General features: G+C 36.2%; 2 protein-coding genes across 2 annotated transcripts; both read right to left on the reverse strand.

Moving 5' to 3' along the window:
- Nucleotides 1-515: 515 nt before the first annotated feature.
- LOC104674199 (taste receptor type 2 member 46-like) lies at nucleotides 516-1,445 on the reverse strand. The gene is given in 1 exon segment (XM_010378461.2): nucleotides 516-1,445. A coding segment is annotated over 1 exon segment (930 nt).
- A 6,264-nt stretch (nucleotides 1,446-7,709) lies between these two features.
- On the reverse strand, nucleotides 7,710-8,639 carry LOC104674192 (taste receptor type 2 member 31). Its single transcript, XM_010378452.2, has one exon. The coding sequence runs from the start codon at nucleotides 8,637-8,639 to the stop codon at nucleotides 7,710-7,712; it is 930 nt and encodes a 309-aa protein (XP_010376754.2).
- Nucleotides 8,640-10,392: the final 1,753 nt, after the last annotated feature.

Below are 10,392 nucleotides of genomic sequence, written 5' to 3' on the forward strand. Positions count from 1 at the left end.
TACATCCTCATTATTGAGATAGAATTGAATGGCATTATTATCCAAAAAGTTATAGGTTCAAACAACGAATTCTAAGCACACTGTGGTATATTTGTGTGGTTCAAATAACAATAAAAAGAGCAATGTTTTTCCGGAGATAAGCTGTCCATTCTTAATAATTATAAATAGACATAAATTCTTCAAATGAAATAAAAACTACATGCATAAAATAAACACGGCTTCATAATTCTGAGGAATTTTTTGTCGTACTTTCTGTAATTTGGCAGTTCTTTTGAAAAAACAATAAAAAGCATGTTATTGTCAATGTTCTTCAGTTTTTCATACACACATAAATACGCACACACACACACGTATATACTTTTTTAGACTATCATTAGGTAAAAGACTTTTCTAGGTATACATTTGGAAATTATTCATATACATATATTACAGAAAACCCAGTAAGGCATATAAAATGTTTCATACACCACCAGTTTGTTTTCTGCTAGAAGACACACAATGCCCCTCTCGTGAATCTACAGAGATGAAGGCTTCTGTCCTTTCACCCAGTACCTCACATTCCACAAAGCTGAAAGAAAAATCTGCTTTAACTTCTTGTTTCCCCAAATCAGGATGAATGGGTGGGTTGAAGGATAGCTGAATACAGTAGCTTGGCAGAACATGAGGACAGATCTGTTTTCCAGCCTCTCAAAATTCCAAACTAATAGCATTATGACCAGAAAGTAAACGGCACATAACAGGAGAAAGGAGGTCACAGTTTGCAAAGCTTTTATGTGGACCTTGGTGCTGGGATCTTGAGATCCTTTGCCATGGACCTACATCTTCCTGAGATGTTTACACAGAGAACAGATTAACAGCAGAAAAGATATCAGGGTCAGAGTGATGGGTACAAAGTTTGCTAGCATGGTTACAGTCATATTTGAAAAGTACATTGTACTCCTCAATTTGATCTTCCATGTCATGTTTCCTTCATATTCTTTTGTCTGTACAATCTGATTCATGTTTAGGACAAAAAGATGACAAGCCAAAAATAGCAAAGACCCCAACAGCATCACCAGAATGACATTCTTAACTCTCCTCTTTAAGTGAAGAAAAATCAGGTTGGAGAAAGTGGCAATCTTGAGAAAATAAAATATGCTGAGGCTAGTAGAAAGCCAGCTGCTGAAATGGTTGGTCACTACCCAGACATTATAAGCAGTATTTCTTACTTCTACACTATAAAAAGCTAGATTAAACTCAGTTGCACACCAATGTAGTAATGATACCCAGAGAAAACCAACTCTGGAGACAGCCAGAGCAGTGAGAATTTGATCAGCAAAGGAGATCTTTTGTCTCTTGACCCACTCAATGGAATTTACCAATGCTATGAAGCCATTAGCAAAATTTCCAATAAAAAATATAACCATTATTAGAATGGAAAAAGTGATAGACAGAAAAGTTATCATGTCTGAACAGACAGAAAGAAATTTTTAAAATGCTGGTGTAACATCACAGGTTGTGATTGCTTGAATATCCTGACCTTAAATTCTATATGCACCTGATTTGTGTATCTGCTGTGACATTCTTTTTACTTTTAATTGTCGTGACCAGTGTAAAGCCAGAAATCACCACAGCATGCTAATGGATGAGTTCAATGCTCTCTTTATGGAAAACATTCTTCTTTTCAAAACATCTCAAATTACTCATTCACTCACTGTCTGTTCTTGTTATAGGCCGGAATTATTCATACTGAAGTTGACATGAAACCTGAATTCTCATTTGCTAGTATGCAAACAAGGACATATTAACTTTCAGTGTTTGCAATTTTTCCTTGTGTAACCTCTCCATTATTTGTCTTTAGTGACTTTGGTTGTTAGGGAAGTTTTATAACCCAATACAGAGATCATATAGTAAATGTCTAAATTCTTAAAGGGAGCTTGGTCATAACTAAGATCATCACCTATACAGTCTTTTTTAAACGCCAGATTTAAATACACAGAATCCAACCTTCTTTTATCAAAAGCATCTAAGATTTACTTGAGAACCACAGGCAGGCCAGTACTCCATAAGATCTGGTTGCTTCTAATACTTTTGTGTGACTTCATTATCCACAAGCTCATAAATACACACAGAAACAAACACATGTGCACACCACCTATGAATGGAATGAATTATTTTCTTGTAATTTCCAAACTATAAAATGAGTTTCCAGGAGGTTGTCCAGCTGAAATTAGTCTTATTTTCCAACTCAGGGTTTTCAGCCCATGAACAATATTTATTTATCAAACACGTCTCTAATTATTAGGTCTTTGGTAAAGTTTATTTCAAGTCTAAAGTTTAAATATTTATTATTTAATTAAAATATTCAGCAATTTTATAAGTATTCGTGGGTACCAGGCCCTTTGATATATAATCTTGCAGTAACCTCCCATCACAGGACGACTGACTACTTTTCCCCTGAACTTGTAGTTCAATAATTTAGCTTGCTTTGATGAACAGATAATTAATATACCTTGCATAGAGATTTGAGATGGCTTCCATGCTGGGGATTCTTCCTCTTTCTATTTAGGATGAGAATATCTCCTGGCTAGTACAGTGTTCCCAGAAGGAGAAGGAGAAACTAATGAAGGCAGATTGTCCCCACCTGATCCAGACTAAATTGGCCAAACTCTAACGACCTCCAAGATGCAGAATTTGGCCCACCACAAATCCCCAGAGACATCCACCAAACCCAGCTTAGAAAAATGAAATCTAAAGATATAATATATAAATATATGATGTAGTTTTGGAGGGTTTCTCTTGCAGAAAAACATAACCGATAAAAGAACTCTTCTCTACCAAGAGTGTGTAAAATACGTACAACCTTGTTGTGTCAGGAATTCAGGAGCCAAAAGAAAAAAATAGATGGGGAATGGCAAAGGTTTATTCCTATGAGGTGGATGATTAAGGCTAGAAGAAATCCTTTGGAAAAATCTGGAGGTGACAGATAACATCATCTGAAATTTCCTCATGTTGCAACTAAATAAGAAAGTTCTTACTTCAACTCTCTTAGAGTTGTATAAGAATGTATACAAATAGTTTATTTTTCCTGCAGTATATAATGAGTAATCATAAACATATATGAGATATTTCTCCTAATTTAAAATTTTTATGTTAAAATTATAATGCACACTTAGAAATGAGCCAAAACAAAAATGGGAAATACTGCAATGTATCATAAGCACTCAAGTAACCATGATGCCAGGCAAGACAAGGAACACCGAAAACAGCCTAGGTCCACCTCCATGCCACTTTCCAAGCCCGTAGCCCCTTGTTCACATCTCTGGAGATAATCAATATCCATAATTTATGATGATCATTTCCTTGATTTTCCTTATACTTTACCAATTAGGTATGCAACCCTAAACTGCATAGCCTGGTCTGGCCTGCTTTGAACTGTGTGTAGGTACAATCCCTCATGTTCTTCTTGGTTGTGGTTTCTTGGTCTCAACATTGTGTTTCTGAAATTTAGTCACAGAGTTGCAAGTACATATGATTTTTTTTTCACTTCTCTATGTTGTTCTGTTGTACAGATTTACTGTAATGATTGATCTATCCTTAGTATATATTTGGCCAGCTTTTTTTTGAACAGTTATGAATAATTCTACTAGAGCATTCTCTCATATATCATTTGATACAATTCCTTTGTATATATACCTTTGGATAGAAGTACAGGGTCATTGTTCCAAATCTCCTCATAGATATAGAACAGTTCAAAAAATACTTTAAGTAAATTTACTCCTGTCACCTCTGCCTCCAGTCTACTTTTTTGCCGTTTGCATATATATTATCAATTATGTAATTACTGCAATAAGACATTATTTTTTACAGTAAACATTCATTTACAATTATGCACATATTTACCAAATCAGTCTCCAATCTTGGATTTTATTTCTTTTCAGTTTTTACAGTATAATGGTTTCTAAGAGGGGATCTTCTAGTTAGACTGTGACGACAGGAAACCAGATACCCTGCTGGTTAGCGTATAGCTATGATGTGAGACTGCATTTTACAACTACTGCCTGCCTCAGTATAATTACCTATAAAAAGCAGATAATAGATTGGGCATGGTGGCCCAGGTCTGTAATTCCAGCATTTTGGGAGGCCAAGGCAGGTGGATCACCTGAGGTCAGGAGTTTGAAACTGGCATGGCCAACACGGTGAAACCCTGTCCCCACTAAAAATACAAAAATTAGCCAAGTGTGATCACGCACACCTATAATCCCAGCTACTCAGTTGACTGTGGCAGGAGAATCATTTGAACCCAGGAGATGGAGGTTGTAATTGGTCAAGATCGTGCCACTGCACTCCAGCAGGGAGACAGAATAATAGCCTGTCTCAAAAAAACAACAAAGAAAGGAGATGAAAATAAAATTGTCTTTGGTTAATTTTGTTAGGAGTTAATCTATTCTTTACATAACTACTTTCAATTTTACCTGTTTGCTATAGGCAGGAACCAAAGATTGTTAATTATTGATTTGATCCCATTTTACTTGATATTTAAGATACCAGTGAGAACTTACACTTTTTTTCCTTCTTCTTCTGAGACAGAGTCTCCCTCTGTTACCCAAGTTAGAGTACAGTGGCAGGATCTAGCCCACTACAGCCTTGAATGCCTGGGCTCAAGCAATCCTCCTGCCTTAACTTCCCAAGTATTTGGAACTATAGGCATGCACAACCATGCCAGCTAATTTTTTAATTTTTTGTATGGATGGAGTCTCCATATGCTGCACAGGGAACTACTGCTCTCAAGGGATCCTCCCAACTTGGTCTCCCAAAGTACTAGGACTACAGGCATGAGCCCTCACATCCAGCCTGCAGTGGGAGTGCTTGAAGGTCAGATGCTACCTAGAGCTTCGGCTCATGTCCATCCCGAGGTGGATCTAATCAGTTTGCAGTTATTACTTCTTCCTGAATGTGTAATTGAAACGGACATGACTGGCAGCTGGCAGAACTGTTACATTCTTCCTAAGCTGTAGAGTAAAGGTCATTATTATAGCAGGACCAAGGGGAAGCCTCTCAAATTCTCCTCTACTGGCAACGCAATGTATAAAATATAATAACTGCATTCCCTAAGGAATGGAATTGGTCACTGCCATGACAAAACACTTGCAAGTTACAGGGGACAGTAGTCTCTTTATACCTCTATTCACTTAACCTATCTGGCCTCTACCAAAACCAGATGAATTATAGAATGAATGCAGACAACCACAAACTTAAATCAACACTCACAAATTCTTTCCAGGATTTGCTATCTTCACTGAGCAGAGCAGAGCTTCTGGTACTTTTAATGTGGCTCATGATTTGGTCAATATTTCTTAATCTACACCCATTGAGAGGGAAAATCAAAACAATTTGCTTTGTACTGTAAGAATAATAGCACTGCTTCACTGTTTTATATCAGGACTATGTCACTTCTGTTCTCAGTTTAATTTACATTTTTTAAAACATCGTGCTAATTTAATATATTAATAATATTACAGACCGGGCCCTGTGGCACATGACTGTAATCCCAGCACTTTTGGAGGCCAAAACAGCACATCACTTCAACCTAGGAGTTTGAAATCAGCCTGGGTAACACGGTAAAATCCTACCCCAACAGAAAATAAAAAATTAACCAGGCGTGGGGTTGTTCCCCTGCAGTCCCAGCTGCTAGCAATGCGGAGGTGGAAGAATCACTTGAGCCCAGAAGGTTGAGACTGTAATGAGCTGTGATCCTGCCACTGCACTCCAGTCTCAGGGACACAGTGAGAACCTGTTCAAAATAATAGCAATAATAATAATAATTAATAATAATAATATATTCGTTGGTACAATAATCAGGAAGTGGCAAGTTTCTTAAATATAGTAAAATACCCTAATGTTGAATGGAAGGAAAGGAAAATACCAGAACAAAACAAATAAACCTGAGGAGATTCAGGGACCTACAACATAGGTGATGTTTTAAAGCGTTCAGTATCCCCAGTCCACACATCAAAACTATCTTTATTACAGTGAACAACATTTTGCTCTATATGTTTCCTATCACTACAAAAGAGACACAATATTTTGGGGGCCTATTGGGATTTTGGAGCCAACATATTCCACATTTGAAAATATTGCTCTGACTCATTAACGAAGTTTCAAAAGGCTACTGGTCTCGAGTGGAACCCAGAATAAAAGAGGGCTCTACAGAAGATATAGGCTCTGGTCCAAGCAGATTTTGTGATGAGTTTACTTTTCATTTTTTAATTGGTTTACCACATCAACTTATCTGTTTTATCCACTCATTTATTTGTTCATTAAAACATCATTTTTGACCATCTACACTTGGTACTGGGTTCTAGAACCTGTGAGTCAACAGAAAGCAAAACAGACATGATCTGCTTTTTTACAGTTCTTACATTGTACTGAGGAAGATATATGATTAAAAAATACATAAATCAGCTGTGGGGATGATTTATCTTGAGGTTTAAATAACATTGTTAAAATTTCATAACACAAAGAACTAATACCTCCATATACAATTTAGCTGTGAACAAGACTGTACATTTCTTTCTTATAATAGAACTTTCTATTAGTGAATATGTCAAAACACTTTCATTATTGACAACAAAATTATAATGTTAAGGCACATTCCCTAATTAATACATAGATTTCATAGATACTATTTTAACATTTACAAAAAGTTTCACTGAATTATTTTCCATCATTGCTATACTACTTTTACATTGATTTTTTTTTTTTTCAGGAAGAGATTTGAGTTCTCCTATCTGAAGTTTAGAAGGAATTTTATAAATGGAAGATAAGGATATATTTAGCAAATCAGGGCTTAGAAGTGCTTTAGAAAAAATACTAAAACAATTTGCGTCAGATCTCAATTCAAAAACAGTTTTTCTTTAATTCAAAAGCTGGAAGAAATGATGTTTCTAACTGCATATGGAAAATGATAATAGCAATCAAGATCATGATCATGAATTTTCATCCCTTTATTACCAGAGAGATTTTTTTCTAAGCTATTCACATACTTGTATTAAATCTAATATTCCTCAGTACTGTTTATGGTAGACATAGACGAAATTTACTCTACATATGCTTGTCACACAAAGTTTTTTGTGGGCATTGTTTTCTATCAATAATTCTGATTGCTTTTTACTAAACATAAAACAGGAGTTCATAATGGAATACAACCTCAAAGATGCATTCTCATTATTGATTTAGAATTGAATGACTTTACCATCCAAAAAGTTAGATGTTCTAACAACAAATTCTAAGCACACTGTGGTATATTTGTGTGGATCAAATAACAATGGAAAACAGCAATATTTTTCCTGAGATAAGTTATTAGTTCTTAATAATTATAAATAGACATTGTAAATTCTACAAATTAAATATAAAATACATGAATGAAAAGCATGGCTTCAGAATTCTGAGTATTTTTTGTCATATTTTGTATAATTTGGCAGTTCATGTGAAAAAACAAAAAAGGGTATGTTATTGTCAGTGTTCTTAAGTTTTTCATATACATTACACACACACACACACACACGTATATTTCTTTTGACTAATTTTAGGTAAAAGACTTTTCTAGGTATATGTTTGGAAATTATTCATACACATACTTTACAGAAAAACCAGTAAGAAATATAAAATGTTTCATACACCACCAGTTTGTTTTCTGCTAGAAGACACACCATGCCCCTCTTGGGAATTTATGGAGAAGAAGGCTTCTGTCCTTTCACCCAGTACCTCACGTTCCACAAAAATGAAAGAAAGGTCTGCTTTAGCTTCTTGTTTCCCCAAATCTCGATGAATGGGTGGGCTGAAGAATAGCTGAATCTAATAGCTTGGCAGAACATGAAGACAGGTTTGTTTCCCAGACTCTCAAAACTCCAAATTGATATAATTACAGACACAAAGTAAACGACACATAACAAGAGGAAGGAGATCACAATTTGCAAAGCTTTTATGTGGACTTTGGTGCTGGGATTTTGAGATCCTTTGCCAAGGACCTGCATCTTCTTCAGATGTTTACACAGAGAACAGATTAACAGCAGAAAAGATATCAGGGTCAGAGTGAAAGGTACTAAGTTCTCTAGCGTGGTTACAGTCATATCTGGATAGTAAATCGCATTCCTCAATATGATCTTCCAAGTCATGTGTTCTTCATATTCTTTTGTCCGTACAATCTCATTCATGTTTACCATAAAAAGACGACAAGCCAAAACTAGCAAAGGCCCCAACAGCATCACCAGAATGACATTCTTAACTCTCCTCTTTAAGTGAAGAAAAATAAGGTTGGAGAAATTGGCAATCTTGAGCAAATAAAATATGCTGAGGCTAGTAGCAAGCCAGTTGCTCAAATGGCTGGTTACTGCCCAGACATTATAAGTGGTAGTTCTTACTTCTACACTATAAAAAGCTGGATTCAACACAGTTGCATACCAATTTAATAATAATACCCAGAGCAAACCAACTCTGGAGACTGCCAGAGCAGTGAGAATTTGGTCAGCAAAGGAGATCTTTTGTCTCTTGACCCACTCAATGGAATTTACCAATGCTATGAAGCCATTAGCAAAATTTCCAATAACAAATGTAACCACTACTAGAATGGAAAAAATGATGGGTAGAAAAGTTATCATGTCTGAACAGACAAAAAGAAAATTTTTAAATGCTGGTGTTGTGTCTGGAGTCGGTTCCTGCAGGTGGGTTCGTGGTCTCACTGACTTCCAGAATGGAGCCACGCATCTTTGCAGTGAGTGTTACAGTTCTTAAAGATGGCATGGACCCAAAGACTGAGTGGTAGCCAGGTTTCAGCTCTTAAAGATAGCATGGACCCAAAGATTGAGTGGTAGCAAGGTTTATTGTGAAGAACAACAGGACAACACTTCCACAGCGTTAAAGGGGACCTGAGTGTGTTGTTCCTGCCGGCTGGAATGGCCAGCTTTTATTCCCTTATTTGTCCCTTCCCATGTTCAGTTTTTGTCCTATCAGAGTGCCCTTTCTTCAGTCATCCCTGTGATTGGCTACTTTCAGGATCCTGTTGATTGGTGCCTTTTACAGAGCACTGATTGGAGCATTTTACAGAGCGCTGATGGGTGCCTTTTACAGAGGATCGATTGGTGCATTTTACAATCCTCTAGCTAGCTACAGAGTGCTGATTGGTGCATTTTACAATCCCCATGCTGGCTACAGAATGGTTCTCCAAATCCCTACTGGACCCAGGAAGTCCAGCTGGCTTCACCTCTCAATGAAATATCACTGGTTGTGATTGCTTGAATATCCTGACCTTAAATTCTATATGCACCTCATTTGTGAATGTGCTTGGTCATTCTTTTTACTTTTAAATGTTGTGACCACTGTCAAGCCAGAAATCACCATGGCATGTTAATTGATGAGTTCAATGATCTCTTTATGGAAAACATTCTTATTTTCAAACAACTCAAATTAACTCATTCATTCATTGTCTGTTCCTTTTATAGGCTGGGATTATTCATACTGAAATTGACAGGAAACCTGAATCCTCATTTGCTAGTACACAAATAGGAGCATATTCTCTTTCAGTGTTTGCAATTTTTCCTTGTGTAAGCTATCCATCATTTGTCTTTAACGACTTCAGTTGTTAGGGAAGTTTTATAATCCAATACATAGTTCATGTAGTAAATGTCTTAATTCTTAAAGGGAGCTTGTTCTTAACTAAAATCATCACCTATATTGACATTTTAAATGCCAGATTTAAATATGCAGAATCCAAACTGCTTTTAGCAAAAGCATCTAAGATTTTCTTGAGAACCACAGGCAGGCCAGTACTCCATAAGATCTGGTTGCTGCTAATACTTTTGTATAGCTTCATTAGTCACAAGCTCATAAATACACACACATATGCACGCACGGGCACACCACTTAAGAATGGAACAAATTATTTTCTTGTAACTTCCAAAATAAAAAATGAGTTTCCAAGAGGTTATCCAGATGAAATTAGTCCTATTCTCACACTCAGAGTTTTCAGCCCATGAATGATATTTATTTATCAAACACATATCTAATTCTTAGGACTTTGGTAAAGTTTCTCTGAAGTCTAATGTTTGAATATTTATTATTATATAAAATATTTAGCAATTTTATAAGAATTCCTGAGTACCGGGCTCTTTGATATATAATCTTGCAACATACTCCCATTGCAGGAAGACTGACTACCTTGCGTCTGAACTTGGAGTTCAATCATTTAACTTACTTTCATAAACAGAAAATTACTGCACTTTGCATAGAGATTTGAGATGGCTTCCATACTGGAGATTCTTCCTCTTTCCATTTACCATGAGAACATCACCTAGAAAGTACACTGTTCCCAGAAGGAGAATGAGAAACTAATGAAGTCAGGTTGCCCCCAGCTGA

Source organism: Rhinopithecus roxellana, chromosome 10 (genome assembly GCF_007565055.1).
Source record: "Rhinopithecus roxellana isolate Shanxi Qingling chromosome 10, ASM756505v1, whole genome shotgun sequence".
In the NCBI taxonomy this organism is placed as follows: Eukaryota; Metazoa; Chordata; class Mammalia; order Primates; family Cercopithecidae; genus Rhinopithecus; species Rhinopithecus roxellana.